Below are 22,336 nucleotides of genomic sequence, written 5' to 3' on the forward strand. Positions count from 1 at the left end.
AATAAATGTAATAAATAAAAATAAATAAATATTAAAAAAAAAAAGACAACAATTTGAAAAACCCTATATTTGAACTGTTCTCCTATTTACTTTTCTGGCTCATCAGAATCGATTCAGAAAGTTTCAGGAAAAAAATCCAACTCTGGATAATTTTCTTGAACTGATATACCCACTGTAGGCTCATCTGTGACGTCACCTGACGGCTCATGTGATTAACTATTAGGCCCTGAAGTGGTGCTGTTTATCTACGTATCTGACAGTTTTATGTCCGTCTGCTATACTCTGTAATTCTTTTTATGCAGGTGTGTCTACTACCTGACACTGAAGGTTGGTCATGCCATAGGTAGGCTCTGTCCCTGAATAGACAGGCAGTTGACCATCAAGCAGTGGGGGGATCACAGTCAGGTCAGCCCATGTCAGAATTTCAAAATGCAAGTGAGTGATACTGGGCAAACCGCTTGGCTTTTGTTAGCTTCAGCTTCCTCATTTGTAAATTGAGAAAACAATCCTCTTTGGTAAGTGGGTGAAATTCCCATAAAATAGTCCAGGTAAAGAGTGGAATGGCACTGTACTTGCTAAGTGCGCAGGTGGGTATGCTGAAGTATGTGTGTACCAGCTGTGATGGTAGATGGCTCAGATAAAAGGAAGATAAAGACAGGGGTGTGGATGCACCACATGGAAGAATCCACTAACAGGAAAGGTCTGAAATAGGTGAATCCACAGACAGAAAGCAGACTGGTGTTGCCAAAGACTGTGGGGAGAGGACGCAGGTTGCTTATCAGGTACAGGCTTCTTTTTGGGAGGCAACAGTGTCCTGAAGTTATGTAGTGATGGCTGCACAGCTCTGAATACACTAAGAACCACTGAACCGTACATTTTCAGTGGGTTGTTTATATTGGATTATGCCTCAATACAACTGTTAAGAGTAGTGCAGAGGGGGGCCGGGGAGATGGCTCAGTGGAATAAGCACTTGCCTGGGAAGTGCAAGGGCCTGAGTTCAATCCCCAAAAAAGAAAGAAAAGCTACTTTGTGTTTGGGCTGGTGAGATGGCTCAGTGGTCTAAGGCACCTACTTAGAACAAGCTTAGCAAAGCACAGGCACCATAGTTCAATCCCCAGCACCAGCCAGCCCCGCCCCCTGGTGGGCTGAGCTGGACACACACACACACACACACACACACACACACACACAAATACAATTTTAAAAAATGTTTAAAAAAAAAAAAAGAGTAGTGCAGAGGACAGCTGCTGTTTAGAGATGAACCTGGACCTGAATTCCTTCACTTTAATTGAAAACACAATCAGCACGCAACCACTGGAGGCCAAGCTAAAGACATGGTGCCAAGGTCTGTGGAACACTAAGTGATCATACAGTGATCAAGGTGAGGATCTGAATATTTTTTTTTAAATATTTATTTATTTATTTATTTATTTATTTATTTATTTATTTTGTGTGTGTGTGTGTGTGTGTGTGTGTGGCCAGCTCAGCCCACCAGGGGGTGGGGCGGGCTGGCATGTGGTGCTGGGGATTGAACCGTGGTCGCTGTGCTTTTGCTTAGCTTGTTGTAAGTAGGTGCTTTAGACCACTGAGCCATCTCACCAGCCCGAGGATCTGAATATTATCATAGGATATCAGACTGCAAAGATACAAGAGTGGGGTCCTACTCTGTCCTCTTTCCTACATTCTGTCTGTCACCCCTACAGGCCCAGGGTACTTGAATGTACCTCCAAACTCCTTACCCTCAACCAGAAGTCAATAGCAAAATGCAGTGTAGCTATAACCTTAGACATGAAAATAAAAATTATACATGCATATGTTATTTTTCTAAAGAAAAGACATGTTTTTATCAAAAACTCCAGAGCTCACTGAGTTACCGTGGAGTACTGCAGGGTCCATATGAAGGTCTCGAGACACCAGTTCTGCCTGTCAGTAGCCTCAGCACCAGCTGTGCACAGCCCATGTCTTAGGTACCACGGGCAGCTCACTGACAAGTTCCTGTGTTGCTCTGTCTCCAGTCTGGTTCTCATGTGGTGTGGCTAGTGAGGAACTGCCATGGTCATTAGTGTCTGGGTTGGGCAGAAGTGGAATGTTCCCACAGTACTCACTGTCTAGTACAGCAAGGATGACACATTTCCCCAAACAGCCTAGGTCACTGAACATCCTGGGATGGGACTATTCTGCCCCTGGCAAGTATAAGAAGACTGAACAATGTAGCCACCTGTAAGCTGTGCCTAGTGAGGGTCCTGCAGCTTCACCTGGGTGCTTCTATTTCTGAAAATCTACTGAACACCAATTATCAGAAATAAAAGCAAATGTTAATTCCAAAGGTCCCTAGGATAAGGAAGGAAGGGGGATGAGGCAGATGGTAAAGGGATGGAAAAAAAATTAAAATGTGCTATGTACATATACCAACTCCTTACCAGGTATGTAATCATTATTTACTGTAAACTTGTACTAATAAAAAATTAAATTGAGAAGTAGATAAGGTCCCTGGAACAGTAGCAAAAACTAGAAACAAGAGAAGGCTGATCAAGTTGATCAAGTAATTTACAATACAAATATATTTACAGTTGTACAAAGGAAAGAACTGTGTGAGAACGATTTTAATTGTTCACAGTAACAGTGTCATCCTCACCAAAAAGGTACACCAGCACCAAGAAGCCTGCAGGGTCACTATGACACTGGAATAACCATCATGGCAGTTAGGGGGTCCCTTTGATTTTCACCCTTTTCTTGGCATTTTCTAATATATATATATAATATATATAATTTTTAAAAATTATTTATTTTATTTTCTTCTTGAGACAGGATTTCACTTTACAGTTCAGGCTAGCCTTGGACTCAGCTTTGTAGCCAGGGCTGGCTTGAAACTCAGGATGATCGTCTTGCCTCAGTCTCCTGAGTGCTGGGATTATAGGTGTGTGTCCCCACATGTGGCCTTTCTGATATTATTATTTTGAATACTACTGCAAAGATGTATCATTTTTCTAAAAAAAAAGACCCCCTAAATCTAAGTGAAATCTACAGCACTACTTAGACTATGTAAAGAACACTGGAAGTATATTATTATTATTAAAAGTGACTGCTCTATTTAGTAGAATCTAACTAGTTTTTATATCTAAACATTTATTTTTAAATACTTCTAGAAAAATCCCACTGCAAGTGTGTCCTGCAAGGTAGGCATCCTTGGCTCCCCCTCCCCCTTTCTGATGTATCGGGGATGGAACTCAAGGCCTTGAGCATGCTAGGCAAGCCACTATACTGTTAAGCTATACCCTGGCCCTATTGTTTTCTATTTTTATTTTGAGACATAGATCACTAAATTGCCCAGGCTAGACTTGAACTTAAGATTCTCTTGCCTCAACCTTGTGAGTAACTGAAATTAAAGGTATGTACCACTGTGCTCAGCTGCTCCCTGAACTTGGGGGGGAACTTTTAGTTTTAACAGTGGGTGTAAATGTTATTTACTCTACTTAACAGTTAAAATGGTGTTTTGCTGTGAACAGTTTTATCACAATGAGCAAAACATTATAAGGGGTCTTTTGAGCTAGTGTTGTTCTCTAGGGGCCCCAGAAAAGCCAGCCAATTCATGGAGATCTCAGAGACAGACTGCAGAGCAGCCACATGGCCCTAAACTGACAAGATCAGCCAGGCACTCCCTACCACACCCAGTCCCAATAGTGTCTGCAGGTAGACGGCCTCTTGGCTGAGAGGGCAATACCTAAAAGTCTTTGAGGGAAAAAATCATATGGTTATACCAGGGGGAAGTGACAGCAGCAGGAAACCTGGCAATAACCACTCTAAGATACAAGATAGTTTTGCTTGAGCAGGAAAGGACAGAACACTGCTGGCACTGCTGAATGTTCTGGGAGCAGAACTATTATCTCAGACTCACCCTGTGTACACTGTATAAGGCAGCTGCCCTCGCAAAGCTATGGCTTCCTCCAGAGCATACGAAGGAAGAAACACCATCTCTGAGGGATCTGCCTGAGACTGTGCAGACAGGCAGCAGGCAGAACTGCTGTCTTTGCCCATCAAGCAGATGCCACCTCCTTCATGGCTCTTGAAGACAAGAGCTCAGGTTGTACCCTGGGACCCCGGAGCTCTCACAGAGCAGGGCTGCAGGTAGAAAGGTGACTCACAGTCTCCTAGGCCGCACTTAGCTGCCCAAAGATGCCCTGGGAATACCGGGGGTCAGACAGCAGGAGGACAGTGCCCAGGAGTTGGCACCGCAGAGGCCTGCCTATGCATCTGTAATGTGGAGCAAAGTGCTGGCAAAAGAACACTTTCCAAAGATGTTCTGGGCTTTTGGGTTAGCTCAGTTGTTTTAAGCACCTGCTTGGGCAAACTAAGTCAGGCGCAGAGGACCGCAGTTCAATCCCCAACTCCACATTACCAGACCCACCCTGAAGGCAGCCTGAGCCAGCCAAAAAATAAATAAAGATGTTCTTAGAGTCAGACACAATGGTACACAGCTATAATCCACCACCGAGGAAGGCTGACATAGGAAGGAAGTAAATTAAAATCTCGCCTTGGCAATAGAGAGAAACCTCAAAATAAAAAATAAAAAGAACCAGGGATATAGCTCAGTGGTAGAGTGCTCCTGGCTCAGTCTCCAGTACTATCTAAAGGTGTGTGTGTGGGGTCCTGTCTAGAAGGGGTTTAGAGCAGGACTGAGATGAGTGCCAAGGGCATGGGCCTTCTTTTATTTGTGGGGAGGTTCTCTGTAGGTTGAGAAGATTTCACAAACTTAGTGCTAATGATCGTACAACTTTGAGTAGACTAAAAACCATGAACTGGGGCTGAGGAGATAGCTCAGTGGTCTAAACGCCTGCCTGGCAAGCACAAGGACCTGGTATTGCATGCCATGTGGGTCCCAGAACCCTGGGCACACTGAGGCTGTCCAAAAACGGGGTGTGGTGCCACATGCCTGTAATCCCAGTGCTGGAGAGGCTGAGACAGGAGGATCACTACAAGTCCAAGCTCTGTAGTGAGACTCTGTACCAAATAAATAAATAAGAAAACCATGAACTAGTATATTGCAAGGGGATGAAATTAACGATATGAGGAATCTACTTTCTTTTTTTTTTTTAATTTTATTTTTTTTTTTTTTTATTTATTTATTTATTAGAGAGAGAGAGAGAGAGAGAGAGAGAGAGAGAGTGTGGTGTGTGTGTGTGGCCAGCTCAGCCCACCAGGGGGCGGGGCTGGCTGGCATGTGGTGCTGGGGGATCGAACCGCGGTCCCTGTGCTTTGCTAAGCTTGTTCTAAGTAGGTGCTTTAGACCACTGAGCCATCTCTCCAGCCCCGGAATCTACTTTCTTGCCTAGCATGCATCAGGCCTTGGGTTCAATTATCAGTACTGAAAGTTTCTAGCCCCCAAGGACACAGATTTTTTTTTTTCTCACTATGATGAAACAACCAACAGAAAGCCCCATCATCACAGAGCTGCAAGGAGAGTTGCTTGTGTTTACCTAGGAGGTCGGCCCCTTCATCCACATCCCCGATGACCTCAGACCCAGCTGTTGACAGCTCGTGGTACAGGGAGTCGGTGTTGATGCCAAAAGCTTTGTTGACAATCCCCTGGGTTGGGCTGTGAGGATAAAGGCCAGGAAAGCAGTCAATGGACAGCATATATCAGCGGTCTATTTGGATCCTTCTAAACCTTCCAACTATGGGTGTTGTTATGGTTTGGATCTGGTGTTCCCCAAAAGCCTCTGTACTAAGGACTTGGTTCCCAGCCTATAGTGCTACTGGGAGATGGTGCAACCATAAAGAGGTGGATCTAGTGGAAGGAAGTGAGGTCATTAGGGGTGTTCCCTTGAAGGCACTACAGGGACCTTAGTCTCCATGATATGCTGCCTTATCAAGAGGCCTAAAGAAAGGGGGCTGAGTGACCATGCACTGAAATTTATAAGCCAAAATAAACCTTTTTTTCTTTAAGCTAATTATCTCATGTATTCTGTCACAATGACAGAAAATTAAGATGTTCAAAGCCAACACTGCATCATGTGTGCAAGTGTGCTAGGAGACACCACAGGCAGCAACTCAGGTGGACACTGAGCCCTGGCTAAGGGCCTTGCTGAGTACCTGTTTCCTGTGCGGTCCAGGCGGGTCTCTGGGCACATATCCAGCTCCGGGGTAGAATCGATAATGTCCTGAACATCAGACCACTCGTCACTGCTGCCCATGCCTAGGCAGAGCAAAGGGAAGCTGGGGCCAGGGGCCAGGGGCCAGCCCACTACCTTTGCCTTGCTTGTAGCTGCCCTCTGTCCTCACTAAGCATTTGAAAGTCCTGCTGGGGGAAGGCCCACTGGGGGCCTATCTGCATAGGACAGCTCGGCTCTAGTCCTACCCATAGACCTTAGCAAGCCACAAATGGCACTTCCTTTTCAAAGTCCAATTGGAACAGGCCAAATGTCCTCATCTTTTCTCTAGTTATATGCTATTAGATTTATGCTGATGTGTGTCTTCCTCACAAAGTTTTCAGTTGCCAGAGTGATGACAGATGGATGAAACAGTGTCTTTAACGAGATGATCAAGGTAAACTGAGGTTACTAGGGTAAGCTGTAATCCAATGTGATGAGGGTCCCTTGAGAAGAGATGACACAGACACACACAAGTAGATGACCCTGTGAGGGCATAGGGAAAAGATGGCCCATTGCAAGCCAGGTGGGCAGCCTCAGAAGCCAGCTCTGCTATACCTTAGCCTCCAGGACAATGAAGAGACAAGTTTTTACTATTAAATTACCCATCTGTGGCATATGTTATGGAAGCCTGAGGTGACTAATACATCTGCCAACTCTAAAAATCAAAGAGGATGAGAACCCTCCCTGGTGTGGAGGGCATCAGATAGTCTGCTGTCCCTGTAGGACTTAGTAGGGCTAGGGCACAGAGCTAGCACATACCTATGCTGACATTCCGCACCTCCTGGGTGACCTGGACTTCCATGTTGCGGCTGTTGCGCTTTTCCCGGGCCCGCTTGCTGTTCTTTGCACCACTACCATAATCTCCCAGAGGTTGTAGGCTCTCATTGAGTGGCGTGACTGCAGCCGAGGGCACAGAAGACGTGGGTGTGTTGGACTTGGTGCCCGTGGTGCTGGGTGTAGCAGCTGCTGAGGACTGACCTGACTCAGACATCTCATCATGTGGACACTAGGGCCGAACACAGGGAGAAAGGACACATGCCATCATAAGCGACAGTGCTTTAGCTACAGGGTGGCCACTAAGGCCCCACTTTGCCACTTAGCTTCAAACAATACTGCACCCTGTTTCCTCTGTTGACCCATCAGGCTAACTCTTTCAGCCTTGTCACTCCTGAGGAGTTTTGCTCATCTGCCAACTGCTTCTAGCATCCACTACCTTACTAAATGGTTTGGAATAATGGTGCTTCTAGCTTGTACCTTCCTCTGGACAGTCTAGCAAAACATGAGTAATGGGTGTGGTGCTACAAGAAGACATGGTAGGAGGACAGATGGTTGACCTTTGCAGTCTGTGTTGGTCACATACCAGGTGCCTGGACCAGAAGGGGTTGTCTAAGAAGGGGTGACAAGGCCACGCTGTATCCAGGGTTGACTCCACTACTCCTGCCTCTGGCAGAAATGAGAAGCAGTAGGGGGCCACAGCTTTTTACCAATTCCGTGGCCTTGATGCATGAGACTATAGCACATAGCTCAACTGAGCCAAAGTTTAGTCATAAATATCAGCACACGTTCAAATGGCCTGAAACCTGAAATTATATTTTCACAGAATGGAACACTGCCAGATATTTTGTGGGGAAAGCAGCCATCACAAAATACAGCCAGCTACTTACCTTAAGAATCTCATTAGAGAGGAAGACATTCTATTTGAATGGTGTGGGACATGCAATATATTCTTTTCATATGGTGTTTTTTTTTTTTCATATAGTTTTTCTTGATGAAAATAAGTTTCAAAATCATACCCCAAACACTCTTCCATAACTACTGACAATACCTAAATAGCCCCGTGCAGGTGTCCGGGCTTTTGTACTTCCTTGCTTTCCTCTCAGGGAGAGGTATGGTCGGGGTGAGGAACTGAGACAGCTCGTTGAGCATATACTAGGCAGATAGCTACCTGTGCTCTGAAGCTTCCCAGAACCGGCAAGTGTGCTCATCCAAGGAAGGAGTGGATAAAGGAGGCAAGTATGCAGCTGCTTAGAGTAGGATAAATACAACACCTGAACTAAGAAGTTCAGGTCCCCAAATCAGAGCTGGTTCTTTAGTTTGCCTTTGCCTGACACAATGAGTCCCCACCAGGCCAGGGCAAGGGCTTCTGGTATAACTACTTGCTCAGAAGAGACTTCTGGTTTGATCTACTACATTCCTGAATTTCTACAAAGGGAGTCTCAAAATCTGTCAGGTATTTTGTCCAGAAAAGGAAAAGATGACTAATATACTTATTTTTCTAAACTTTCATAAGAGTTGATTTCCCCATGCATGAATATTCTCCCTCCTCTAACTTCTACAGTATAGCCTTTTGGGCCCTTTCCAAAAATTTCATTTCTTCTAAAGAGATCTTTTGTTTTAGGCCTGGTATAGTATGATGAAATACTTGAAAGTGAGCTCTAAGAGTTATTAATGTTCTATTGTTTCACTGTATGTAATTATATGTGTCAATACTTTATCAATTAATTTTACATTCAGGTAGCAATACATTTAGAAGTGTCATGCCATTTATGACATTGTATGCTGTTTTTTTTTTCCTTCTTCATATTTTGTTATAATTTAATAAATAACCTTTTTGGATATTTTTGTTATAATTTAATAATTAACTCTTTTGCACATTTTGCTATGATTTAAAAACAACTTTTTCTGCAATTTGGTATAATTTAATAAATGTTTGTGTGTATGTGGTTCTTCAACATTAGTGTTAGAAACAATGAAAAAAAATGAAGACTCAAAAATTCCACATCTTTTTCTACAGCAGCAGCTCTAAACTGTAGAAAATTATGTCTCCTCCCCTGAGATGCCTGGCAAAGACAGGGGACAATTTCATTGTGACTGAAGGGGGTGGTACTTCTGACATGGAGTGGATGGAGGCCAGGAATGCCGACCAACATTCTCCCGTACCAGGACAGCTCCCTAGTCATGTGCCATCCTGCTCCAAATACCAGCAGTCCTAAAGGGAAAAACTGCATGCTAGCACATATTCCAGCTTTCTTCAAGTTTCTTTGTGTTAATATCTTAGATGGAGATTTAGACTTGGGAATGAGGCCTAGGTCCAATTGGAGGAGGGAGAGTCTTTACATGTTGCATCACAAGGGTTGGGAGAGGCAACAGCAGCCTCCAAGTCTCTGGAGATGAAGCTCTGATTCAGCAGAGGAACTAGGTACCCTCTAGTGCTGCCCAGCAGAGAGGGTACAGTGGGCACGGTGTAACTCCATGAAAACTAGGGAGAAGCCAGGGGTGTGCACCAGACACACATTTCCAGACATCCTCTTCCACGGTTAGGTATCTCACTTGTTGTGACTCTCAAAGTCACTGGGGGTATAATTGGCTGCACCGCTCCCAGAACCCCAGCTCTGTTACTCTATAGGGCTACCACTTACCCAGGGGATACCCCCTGGCCACCACTTACCTAGGCCAAACCTCTCAACCTCCTAAACATCAACGTGAAGCAGTGACCTCCAAATGTATTGCAAAGAACCCACACTCTTAGCGGTCATTCCTCACCATGAGTAGCCACAACTGTTTGGTTAAAACACTACAGTACATAAAAACAAAAAACAAAACAAAAAACACAAAAATTAAGAAATTAGAAAAACCTTAAAACTTGGAGAATGAAATAAAAAGAACTTAAAATGTAATTGTTTAAAAAATAAAAATCAAACAAAACACACTATGAACTTAAACATAAAATGTTATGATTTATGGAAAGAGAGGCTATTTCAGACATTGTAGTAGAGAAAAGACAGACACAGGCATGAGAAAAGACTGTTCCAGACACAGGCATGAGCAGGGTGCCCAGGAGCCAGAGGGTCAAGTGAGGTATTGGCTCTCTATGGCTTTGACAAATGCTTACGGGGCAAGCCTCCACCACAGGCCCAGTGTGAACATGAGTGAGTGAGTAAGCGAGCGAGAGCAGTCGGAGTAAATGGCAAGGCCTCATCTAGACAGCCAGAGGATAGCTGGCTCCCCACGGGCCTCACTGCCTTCTTCTCAGGACACAAATACTGACAGAACAGTGAGAACTGGCTATGAGTGTCCCCACAGCTTGAAGACACACACATTTCTTGGAACAAAAGTAGAAGTAGTGGAGTCCCTTTCCAACAGAGTCAGCAGCATAGAGCAGCCCCTTCAGATAAGCTAGACAAAGGCAGAAGGACAGTTTGCCAAAAGCAGCAATAGAGGAGATACCTAAGAAGCTCTGGGCCCCACAGCCAGCAGCCCCGCCAAGTAGAGAAGCATAGGGCTTGGCTTCTGCGGGAGTCCTCTAGTGGTCTGTGAGAAATTCACCAAACCAAGGTCAGCTCTTCTGCCCCAAGAAAGTGACCACCCTTATCTGGCAATGTGGCCAGCACACTACCCTGCTACAGCTGCTTTCCAGACAGTCTGAGCACACAGACCTCAATAGCAGCAAGTGATCTGGGGCCCTAAATGAGTGACCCAGTCTACCTTGAACCCCATGTTTGGAGTGTACTTACTGAATGGCTGTCTATACGGGTGGGTAGGTGGGTTCAAGGTGGATGGGTAGGTTTTGACTCACAGCCACAACCCATTACCAATAATAAGGTACGGGCTGGTGCAGGGAGGCATCTCATTGTTTTTGCCTTCTCCCAGGTGAGGTCAAGCATAGAAGGCAGCTCTCAGGAGCAACATGCATCCTGGCTAGTCTGGTCTAAGGGGAAGGTATATATTTTGAGGTATATTCTGGCAGAAGGTTGCTAAACTCAGCCCCAATAGAAAAGGTGGCTCCAGAGTGGTCCATTCCAATAGCAGATGTCTGGCCTGGACTAACAGGCACTAATGCAAAGCTGCACAGAGAAGATGCAACAGCACGGGGTCCACTTTAAGGCCTGCCCCTCAACATCCCAGCTTGGTTTCTCTTCCCATGTCAGGTAGGCAGACAGCTGCATGCAAAGATTGGGTTCCTCTACATGGGTGTAGGACACCAGTGAAGGGACCCTCACTCCACGCACGGCTACGAAACCTGGTAGCTGGAGCTGGACTGCAGCTGGCCGAGGTCATTCAGGTGCCAGTGGTCCCCCGCAGGCATGAGCTTGCCCCCCATCTGTGCACGTACCATGCCGTCAGCCAGGGGGAAGACATTCAGAGAGGTAGGGCGCTCTTTCCTGCTGGAATATGAAGGAGAGAGGACAGAAAGTAGACGGTTAGCAAAGATGCAGGAGAAATAAAATCCTTTTATTGATACATGTACACCTATGTATCCTATGGACAGCACTGTTCAAATGCTGCCCTGCAGCCTGCTCAGGAGGATGTGAACAACTGGCAGCCCAGGATCCTACACATATAACCTTTCCCTTTTTTTTTTTTTTTTTTGTGGAACCGGAGATTAACTCAGACCCTTGGGCTTGCCAGAGAAGTGCTTATTCCACTAAGCCATCTCGCCGGCCCCTAACCTTTCCCTTTCTAACATGATTTATCATTTTGTTTAGCTTAATTGTGCTTAGCTCAATTTTAAAGGGATACTTAGATGTCATCATTAGAAATCTCACAGCAGTAGCAATATAGGATTTTTGGCAGTATGGCCAGCACTGATTGGTGGCCTTGAGTAAATTTTATGATGACAAAGATCAGACTTGCCTTCCTGTAACTATGGTCCCCAGCTCTGCCTTTCCTTCCTGGAGCTAACAGAGGATCAATCCTTGCCTGGATCTCTGCTTTTTGCTTCCCCATCAATCTTGTGGTTTTTCATGAGGCCTTCTCACTGTCAAATGTTTGAATAGTGGTGTCCAGAGTCATAAGAATTAAGAACATCTCTGACCTGTCTATTGAAGCCCATGAGGAGGGGCATCTCCTCTTCCAATGCAACCCTCCCAGCTCTCTCGGGAGCACATGGGCCCTTTCAGGCTCTGGTAACAAATCAGCAACATCAAGTAGACTGGAGTCACAAGAGCAAAGCTCACTGTACCAGTGTGGACTTAGTCTAGGAAAGACTTTCATTGGGCTATAAAGAGCACTAGGGACAGAGGCCTGGGCAGCACTACTCTTCTGAGACAGACTATGTCCATACTGCTTAGAGCTGTTCAGGTCAAGAACTAGCACCTATTTGTACTACAGTCTCTGACACTGAGCCCTAGAGAGGGTTGTGGGGAACTTCCTCTGCATCCAAGCAAATATGGTACAGAGACTAGCCTGCTTTAAAGGAAGGAGATGGAGCTCTCTCACTGTTATTTCAAGGATTCACAGACCAAAGATGGCAAGAGAGTAGAGGGGGCAATGACTGAACTTTCTGCAGATGGGCAGAGGAGGCAAGGAGGATTCTAGGAAGGAGTCTCTTGACTAGGAGCATCGGTGCAGTTCTAGGGACCAGCCAGCTGGCCTGTCCTGTTCAAGACAGTGATGTCTTCTGTAGCAAGAGGGTCTCCAGTGCTCACTGGGATTTGACTGTTTGTCTTCACTGCTAATCTGTAGCAAGGATAGAATCAGAGAAGTACTGTGCCCCATAAGGAGCTGGAGCAGACGATGCATGCCCAGAGAGAAGGCATTTTTTTGTGGCTGGCTCTCAGGACCTCTTTGCAGAGAACACGTCTGGACCTGTTCCTGTAAGAGTCAGAGAAACTCAGATCCTGAGAAGGATATCAGAGTTGGAAGCTTCTGTACCTGCCAATCCACCCAACCTGACTCAGCTCCACTAGAAATGTTCAAGAAACAACCCATGAGCCATCTTGAAAATACTGCTGACCCATGAGGGGAGCAGGACAATACCCTGGCCTGTTCTTGCAGGCTCTGGGCCAACTTGGCTACATTTTGTCTCCCTTGAGCTCCCAATTCTGGCAAAAGAACACCCTGAGGCCCAGTTCTGATCCCATTAAGCACTTCTACTCATGACCTCGGTGAAAAGCATCTGTGCCCCTAGGCCACAAGCCAACAAATCACACTTGTCACTACTAGATGCTAGGAAGACAGCTGCGAGTATGGGGGAGGCTCTTGCCTCACAGGCTAGGGCAATGAATACACTACAGACCACAGACTTTTACTATCTAGCCAGCCTGCTGAGTTTATTAGAAATCTGTAAGTAGGAACACATCTTTTCTTACTCCTTCCAGTAAGCACTCAGTGGCACTGCCAAATGTCTAAAGCTTGGCTTTTGTGTCTTCTCCTCTCACCTTCACAGCTCCCTGGGCAGTCTTGAGGGGCTGTCCACTTCAGAAACCGCTGCCTGCAGGGGTCACACTGCTGACAGGGGTCACAGTCCAGCAAAATTGAGCTGGTGCTGGATGTGATGGCACAAAACTGCAATCCTAGCACTTGGGAGACCAAGACAAGATGATCACCATGAGTTCAAGGCCAGCCTGGGTATAGGAGCACTAGATGCTAGAGCATGCAAGATGCTTTCCCCTGCCTACTGCCTCTGGTAACAATTGATGCTCTGGCTGCCTGTACTCACTGCTATGAGTGGCTGCCATGACTTTATCTACAAGGGAGATGTTTGCTGAATGTGGACAAAATCTGAGTCAGACCTGGACAGCTCAGGGAACTCCTGTCTTTTACATGCTTTGTGCCTATTCCAAGGACTTTCTGATCAACCTGCAACTTTCTCAGTCACAGCTGATTCACAGCATCAGCTGCAGAAATCATGCTGGTGTAACTAAGGACTCAGGTGCCTGTGATTAAGGCAGTGGACTGTGTTCATTTTCTGCCCTTGATCAAACCCAGCACCACAGTGGACAAAGACCCGCAGGCTTTACCTTTTCCTCCATGACTGGCGAGGACTGCAGGGCAGCGACAGACACAATGGCCAGCACACAGCAGCGACAGCACAAGAGCAGGACAAGAAGACTATATTAGAGAGTGAAGGTCAGGCTGGCTCCCACCTGTGCATGCACTCCAGGGAGAAGTGCATGATGACAGTTGTGAGCATCCAGTGCCCATCCTGTGCTGCCTGCTACACAAACAACAGTGATTACACAGAGACACCTGCAAGGACAGACACATGGCACACAAAACCTCTTGGCTTCAACAAGAGGTTGAGGTGGGGCTTGTGAGCAGATCAGCAAGCAGTGGGCACACAACTTGTCACAGGGCACACAGACACACATGTTGCAGCTCACACTCAATTTTAATGATAGCCAAGCAGTCAGTATTTGAGCTCCCACTCAGTTTATCCCAGAGATATACACACTGAAAACCATGCTAGCAGTGCAGGAAAAGGCCCTATGGAGTGATCAGCAGCTCAGACTGAGGAGATAAAGAGCCTTGTGGGGAACCAGAAAAATCTGAGCTAAAAGGGGCACAGGCTTTAGGACAAAGGCTATGATGGGAGAGTCTAGGCCAAGGAAGAGTGTGCAGGCTTTGGCTGGAAGAGGTAAGCAGGGACTGTTCACTTCACCCACCCCAAAAAGCAGCAGCACAGGTCATGAAGGACTGTCCTCACACTTGAGCCTTAAGAAGTACATGCCCTACAGGTGGAAATGGGATGTGCTTTTTTTCCACTGAAACCAGCTATTCCCTCTGTTCATGTCAGGCAAAGGCTGCTGTCCACGCCCAGGGGCCCCAGATGATTTCTTTTTTCCCCCAGAAAGGGCTTTAGCAACAGGAACTGTAGCAGAAAGGCACAGGCCAGAGGAAGTTCTATATACGTCTCAGAAAAGTCTGTGGGCTGGGGAAGAAATTCACTGCCACTAGATTACTGGGCAGGTGACAGGGACAGCCCAGACCAATGGCATTGGCCCTTCTACTTCTTGTCTCTCCAACCCTGGGTGTATATGTTCCTTCATAGCCAAGGCTTGCAAAGACAGCAGGCACCAGCCCCTGTGTTCAACTCAGCTCTGGGTATCCTTTCTCTGTGCCATGGAGGCTGCTGTAGTATAGTCTGGCAACAGAGCTCATGAGGTGTGGGACTGTGGTGACATGGCTACGCATACCTTGGCCTTACAGAGCCCCTGCCAGCAGAGTGAATAAGGGCCATCAAGGCCTAATAAATGTCAGTATAAACAAAATGTCCCTCCCTTTCTTAGACAAGATAGAAGGTCTCATATGTTAAAGGAAGGGACTCCCAGGACTTATACAAGGCATGGAGAAAGTCCCTCCTGCCAGCCATTTGCCGCAGGTATCACTCTGCTGCTGGGCTCTGAAGGCCTCTGCTTCCCAGATAGTAGTGGCCAGGCAACAGACCAGGCAATGGCAGCATGATCAGACTCATGGCCCCAGCCCTTATAAAACAGGTTACATGAAGAGAGTGGAGAAGTATCTGTTGAATAGAACTACATCAGCAGGGCCTCCCTCCTCTCTGCGCCCTGGCTGCTATCTGCAACAGCTGTACCTGTGAGGTGAGGACATCTGCGTGTGTAGTGGCAGTGAACAAAGACATTACAGTCAAAGAAGGCTGAATCCAGATTTTTGGTGATTTGGTAAGTTAGAGTAAAGCTTTTCTGTTTTATATTTTGTTTTTAAATTTTGATTCTGACTTTTTTTTGTGGAACCAGGAATTGAACTCAGGATGTTGCAATGGCAAACACTTATTTCACTGAGCTATCTCTCTTGCCCTTTTTTTTTTTTTTTTTAAATTTCAGGGCCAGGGAGATAGCTCAGGAGAATAAGTTTCTGCCTGGCAAGTGCAGGGTCCTGAGTTCAATCCCCGGTAAAAGAATTTTAACATATGTCTATTTGCTACAATAATCTTGTATTTTTAAAGTGTTTGGAAAAAAGGTTAAGAATCACAACTGTCACAAACTGATTAGTTACAAAAAGTATTATATTTGGTGGTGAAGGGGGCTTAGAATTTAGATGAGAGCTGGGCGTGGTGGTGTAGGTCTGTAACCCCAGCACTTAAAAGGCTGAGGCCAGAGGAGTATTGTGAGATGAAGGTTGGCCATAATGGTGAGACCCCATCCAAAACAAAACAAAGAATTGAGAGGAGAGAGGAATATTTGGTCTTTGGTGATTTATTGAAAAATACAGTATTTCTAGAAAACATGAATTAATAAAAATTTCAAATTATAAAACAAGCAAACAATGAGAATAAAAACTAAAAACAGGTCACAGGGCTTCATAAACAGGTACATTCTTGTTCCACAGAGGAAGAGAAGAACTGCTATGAAGCCACAGTGAGACCCATGACGAGGCTCTGTGTATCTAGCTCCAGGCCACAGTCTCCTTCAAGGACCCCAGAAGCTTCCCACATTTGGCTTGCTATGGAGCTGGAGCTAAACTCCAGTGCCACAGAGAAACTACAGAGAAAGAGGAACTATAGGGCTGAGGTCAGACTTCCCAGGGCAGCAGGTTCCTCAGGGATACCTTGGCAGCAGTTTCCCTCCTCACAGAAATGTCCACAACATATCAATCCTGCCTTGAACTGTACCTTTTATAGAAAGAAGTCTTAAGCCAGAATGCTTTACACTGGTTTTAGAGCCTAGCTTCAAATTTGGTTCAGTCTAACTTTGCTCAGCCCACAGAATCCTTGGGGCATCTATTTATATAGTGCCTACAGGGCCCAGGGTGCCATGACATAGGACCCTGGGTACTCACTGCCTACAGTTCTAGGTTGAAGTGAAACTGCGTAGGATCCGGAGACACACTGGACCATGCTCACTGCACTCTCTAGCATGTGGCCTCCTTTAGGTCAAAGACTCTGAGACACAGAAACATTTGCCCCAGTCAGAGCTAGATTTCTGAGCCTTCTTGTTCTCAAGTAAAATCCACAGACCAGGCAGGCACAGAAAACACAGGCAAAAGGCCTTTATGCAAACTGAGTAAGGCTTTCGCTGGCCCAGCCAACTTCAGAAAGTTTTGTTGCAGGAACTAGACACTACAGGGTAACACGGTGTCATGGGGTTTAATCTGTGATTCTAGGGGCTCTGGCTTTAGGCCCTTCCCTTCACTGAACAAAGACTTGGAACCTGGTCCAGACTGCCATTACTGGTCATCCACCTACTTCCTCCAGCTGCTACGCCTTGGATAAGGTCTTCAATCCTGTCCTTCATGAGACCTGTGGTCTAGGTCTATCCTGACTCAAGAGGCACAGAGTAGGGGAAAGCCCAGACTCAGAAAGTTTTACCCTGCTGCCTGAGCCCTGAACTTGTGCCAAGAAGGGACCTTGAGATCTGTCACTCCTTCTTGAGGAGGGAATGAGGTTCAGAGGTAGCTAGGGAAGGTAGCCTGGCCTTCTCCAAACCATCCTCAACTATGGATTACCATATATTAAACCACTTCCCCGAAGGAAAATGTATACATAGACCCTAGCCTCAGGTCTTGTAACAATGCATCCTAAGTGGACTCTATCTTTACAAATAAGAAAAGAAGGTCAAAAGTACTGGGTGATAGACCAAGGCCCCTACTATTAGATGCCCTGGCTTCAAGGCACACTTCACTAGTGCTGAAGGACCTAGTGCTGAAGTCTCTAGGTCCTTCTAGATTTTTCATGGCCCCTCTTGGCTCCTCCCTCTGGCATCTTAGAACACTGCCTACTTTTACTTTGCTTAGGATTTGGGGGCCTGTTAGACTAATCTCCTCTTGGATCTAAAATGACCAAAAAGTACACAGGTATTAATTCTGAGGCTTTAAATATATTTTGCTGAACATGTTAATTTATAAACATGAAGCCTGTGAATAGTGAAGACTGATAATGTACAATTTTTCTGGGCCTTCATGACTGACCAGGGGCTGAGCAGAAGGCATAGGCACAGTTCCACGTATACCTGTCAAGGCCACAGTGACATCTACAGGCACTCCTGCCCAACCACCCTGTTTCCGCCCTCTTCCCATCAGAAGCCCTGGCCTTCTTGAGGTCACCTACCTCCGCCCTGGCAGACTGCTCTCCGTCTGGCTGGTCCCCCCAACTTGCTGCATCTTGGACCTCTCAATGTGTTCCACATAGGTCTGAATCATCTGCCAAGAAGGGTTTCTCATTAGTGTGGCCAGCCAAGCCCCCCCTACTGTAATCCACATGTATAATTCTCAGAGGGAAAGACAAATTCAAGGCATAGTCAAAGGAAATCTCACCAACAATAGGTGGCCAGCCTTAGATAAAGAAGGTGCTACAAAGGGCTAACAAGGATTAGTCGCAAATGGGAAGTGTCAGGCATGGCTGCCTGTGCCTGCCTACCTCTGTGTGTCGCTGGTGCAGGGCATTGTATTCCTTCTTCATCTCTGATTCCCGCTCCTCCAACCGGGAGACTATAAAACACAATTATTGTGATTTAGCTACATAGTGCCCTCTGAGTGGCTCGCAGTTCTCCCCTCTACTGTAAACAAGTCCCTAGCCTAAGACCTCATGCTCAGAGAAGTCACTATTGTATTGAGTGTTAAGTGGCATACAGTATGTGTGTACATGGCACACAGTATGTGTGTACATGTGAAGATGCTTAGTTCCAATGAAGAAAAACCAGGACCCAGGATGTGGAGACATAATAATCTTTGCCCAGGTCAGCCAAGAGCTTTTGTGACTTAGGTGTAACAACTACCTGCATGTGGCAAATATAGAAAAGAAGTGAGGGCTGGCTACGTGACTCAATGATAGGATGAATACTTGCTCAGCACGTACAAGGCCCCAGATTCCATCTCCAGCAATGAAAAAACAGAACAAAACAAAACAGAAGCTTATGAAAAGAGAATTGAAAATGAGCAACCTCTGGGACATGTAGAAGTGACAGAACAGGACAGAACCTATAGTAGCACCTCTTAAACTTACAGAAGACTAAGAAAATGATGTCTGTGCCCAATCTAGGTTAACAACCAGGTTTCTATACATTGGGGGCCAATGTTAGACCCTAGATGGTCCCATCTGGCCCACATGTGCCTGCTAGAGCAGCACATCTACCCAATAGGATAACCTGCAGAAGTGGCCAGGTAAACTGTCCCTTTATCTCACCACCAGCCTTAGATGCCTTTCTCTACAGCTCTGTTTGACCCTCCGTCCATGTAAATACAAATAATGAATGCAAGTTACTACCAGTCTGCTGGTCGTCTATCAGTGTTTAAACTTGTCAGTGGGCTGTCAGCCTAGTATAGTGGCCTCTAAGTCTTGGTCTGGGATAGGAACGGCCCAGAATAGTAGATCAACTTTTCCTCCAATCTGATTTTAAGTGCCCGCTGTCCAAAGGAACCAGATAAGGCAATGAAATGGCTTTAAATTACCAAAATCTCTCTTCACAGAAAACTGAGATTAAATAGGTAATTATAATATTGATAGTTAAATATAGTTTTAAAAAATTTAAATATATACCTTTTTTAGTTTTGGTCTTTTGCTATATAGTTTAGGCCAACCTCGAACTCATTCTGTAGCCCAGGTTGGCCTTGAACTTGCAGCTACCCTACTGCATCAGCCTCCTGAGTGCTGGGATTACAGGTATGTGCCACCACATCCAGCTTAAAACACATATTCTTAGAGTAAGGAGTCTAAAAATAACACTGTCTACTTGCCTTGTGGGTCAGGGTTTTCCTATGAACATCCCTGACCAAACATGAACCTTTCTTGGAAACTATCTCTATAGTGGCGGCCCCATCTATGGACCTGACCTTCAGCTCCACAAAGACTAGTCACTCCTTGGCCAGGTTAGGATAAAAGAACCTCATGGTAATGGGAGGTTTGTTCTATAGAACCCTGGGAATAACTATAGAATCATGGATTTGTTATTTTTTAGGTCAGATTATACCAGTAAGTAAAAGTGCCATGAGAGCAAAGAGGTCTTATTTTCCTTGTTTCCACAAAGGATTTGAGCCTGTTACAGAAATACATTGTAGTGTGAAAAGATAAAATAAGAAGGGTGAAAGGAAACAAAGGCCATCCTTGGGCTTCTTTTAATTTTTTTTTTTTTTTTTTTTTGTCAAATGCTTTGTATCCCTTTCAGCTGGACTGGTCTTAGAACATACATTCATTAGTGATTCATTTCTCCTGCTAGCTACTTACTCTGATCTGCATAGTTCTTGGCCTTCAGTTCCAGCTGGCGTGTCTGAAACTCATAGTGTTCCACCTGGATTTGGAGCTCTTTCTTCTCTTGTTCCAAGGCATCTTCAAACTCAATGAATTTCTATGTATTGAAAAAAGAGCAGGTGTCATGAGTGACTGAGTGACAGCAGCTCTTCATGTGAAAGGACATTGGCTTCAAAGACCAAGAGGTTAGATACACCTCTGAGGCTACAAGCTGGCCAGAAGCAGGGCCAGAGTAGGGTATAGCCCCATTCTAGACCTGGTTTCCCACCCGTTCATGGTGCCTCTCTTCAGGCAAACCTTAGCACACATAAGCCCTGAGAGCAGGCAAGAGGAATATTTCAAAATCCAGTAACATGGAACTTTCTCCCCTGTTAAGGTCATTCATCAAAGACTATGAATTTCAGTCAGGCTGTCTTCATGTACCTGTGTGACCTGAGCCATCATACAGGGCCCTGCATATAGGACAGCCTGTGCTCAGTTAATGCTCTGCCGATGCCACTCTGAAATTTCTAGTTAATTTAACATAGAGCTCCATAAATGGTGCAGCTGGTCCTGTCTGCAATACAGGAGAATTACTCCTCTTGATACTCAACCTTGAAACAAGGTTACCTTTCTTAAGGTACATTTCAGTTACCACTCAGATGAAGATCACCATTACTGGGCTAACAAACCACACCAAGCATCACCCTAGTCCCTGGAAGAGGTATGGAGACTGGTTTAGAGTTGGCATAGTAAGACACATGGAATTTCTGAACAGAATAATATAAACAAGTGAAAGGAAAGTACTCTGCAAAATGAAAGAAACTGACAGGTCTGAGGAACAGTGGCTTTATAAGGCTCCAGTGTAGATGTTGTCACTATAGACAGACCAGGCCAGGCAGGCAGCACTGCAACACTGGATATAATTCCTACAGTGGCTGGGGTGGGGGTGGGGGTGGTAAAACATTGGTTTTACTGAGCAGGAAATGGGAATACAGTACATGTCAATAAATTTCATTTGCAGGAAGTGAAAACACTAGCCAGCCTTTTAAGGCATAAAGAGCTTCTCAGAAGACAGGAATGTAAAAATGACTGTAGGTTTGATAATCTATAAGAGACTCATCCTTGCAGGCCACAGCTGTGCTTCCTGCAATGACATACCCTCTTCTCCTGTCTTGCAGTGGCAGTGGGTGCCAGAGGCCCCTCCTGCAGCAGCAGCTTCTACAAGGCCTTTGTGTTGAAATTATGGGCTCCTACTGAAGGATGACTCATTCTGTGACATGAATCAGGGTGGACAACTCAGTAGAGGGCGGACAAGAAAGAAAACAAAGGGAGAAAGCCTGCACAGGATCAAGGACACTGTATGTAGCCCAAGTAAAATGAAGAAAAAGATAAAACAAACATTCCATAGACAAAAAAAATGCAGATTCTTCTTTTCTCTTTTTCTTCTTTTTATTTTTTAAGGATTTTACTATGTAACCCAGGCTGGCCTCAAACTTGCAATTTTCCTGTCTCAGCCTCCTAAATGCTAGAATTATAGTACATGCCACCACACTGGGCTCAAAATGCAATTTTAGGGGCCAGGGAGATGGCTCAGTAGAATAAGCACTTCCCTGGCAAGCGCAAGGGCCTGAGTTTGATCCCTGGTTCTGCCAAAAACAAACAAACAAACAAACAAACAAATAAATAAAATGCAATTTTAGTGTAGCTATACTAACCTGGAAATAAGTGGCTGTTAATTAACTGTGGACACAACCTGTGAAGAAAAAAATGGATGCTACTAATTGCTAAGTGCTTTGTTTTGCTTTCTTGTGCAAGGGATTGGATCCATGGCTTTGTTCTACATCTCTAATCCCCCCCCAAAAAAAATATATATATATATATATCATTGTTTGATTGCCCTTAATTGATTGGTTCCAATTAAAATATATATAATATATATTAAAATATATATTTTTAATTGGATAATTTTAAGTTCTATTACTTAAAAAAAATTAAAAATTACATAAGCCAGATGTGGTGGCACATATCTGTAATCCCAGCACTCTGGAAAGCTGAGGCAGAAAGGTTGAAAATTTAAGCCCAGCCTGGGCAATTTGGTAAAATCCCCATCTGAAGGGCTGTTGAAATAGCTCAGAGGATTAAAATGCCCTGCTTAGGCAGATGCAGGGGCTGGGAGTTTGGTCCCAAGGCCTGCCCTGTGGGCCCTGCCCCTGGGGCACGATGAGAAGGCCACTGAGACTGGGTGTGGTGGTGTGTGCCTGTAATCCCAGCGCTTGGGAGG

The 22,336-nt window shown here is 45.3% G+C and overlaps 1 protein-coding gene across 10 annotated transcripts in view; it reads right to left on the reverse strand.

Moving 5' to 3' along the window:
- The window catches only part of Mapk8ip3 (mitogen-activated protein kinase 8 interacting protein 3), a 62,932-nt gene that overhangs the window by 15,137 nt on the left and 25,459 nt on the right, over positions 1 to 22,336 (reverse strand). For 2 of the 10 annotated variants that reach the window (XM_004627894.2, XM_004627893.2), the window contains exons 2-8: positions 20,050 to 20,170; positions 18,247 to 18,317; positions 17,938 to 18,029; positions 11,170 to 11,311; positions 6,909 to 7,155; positions 6,091 to 6,193; positions 5,475 to 5,593 (exon numbers count right to left, since the gene is read on the reverse strand). In XM_004627894.2, the coding sequence (XP_004627951.1) occupies positions 5,475 to 5,593; positions 6,091 to 6,193; positions 6,909 to 7,155; positions 11,170 to 11,311; positions 17,938 to 18,029; positions 18,247 to 18,317; positions 20,050 to 20,170 (895 nt within the window). The other 8 variants (XM_004627899.2, XM_004627897.2, XM_004627895.2 and 5 more) reach the window with 6 other exon arrangements.

This window comes from Octodon degus, unplaced genomic scaffold (genome assembly GCF_000260255.1).
Source record: "Octodon degus isolate 3935 unplaced genomic scaffold, OctDeg1.0 scaffold00021, whole genome shotgun sequence".
Classification (NCBI taxonomy): domain Eukaryota; kingdom Metazoa; phylum Chordata; class Mammalia; order Rodentia; family Octodontidae; genus Octodon; species Octodon degus.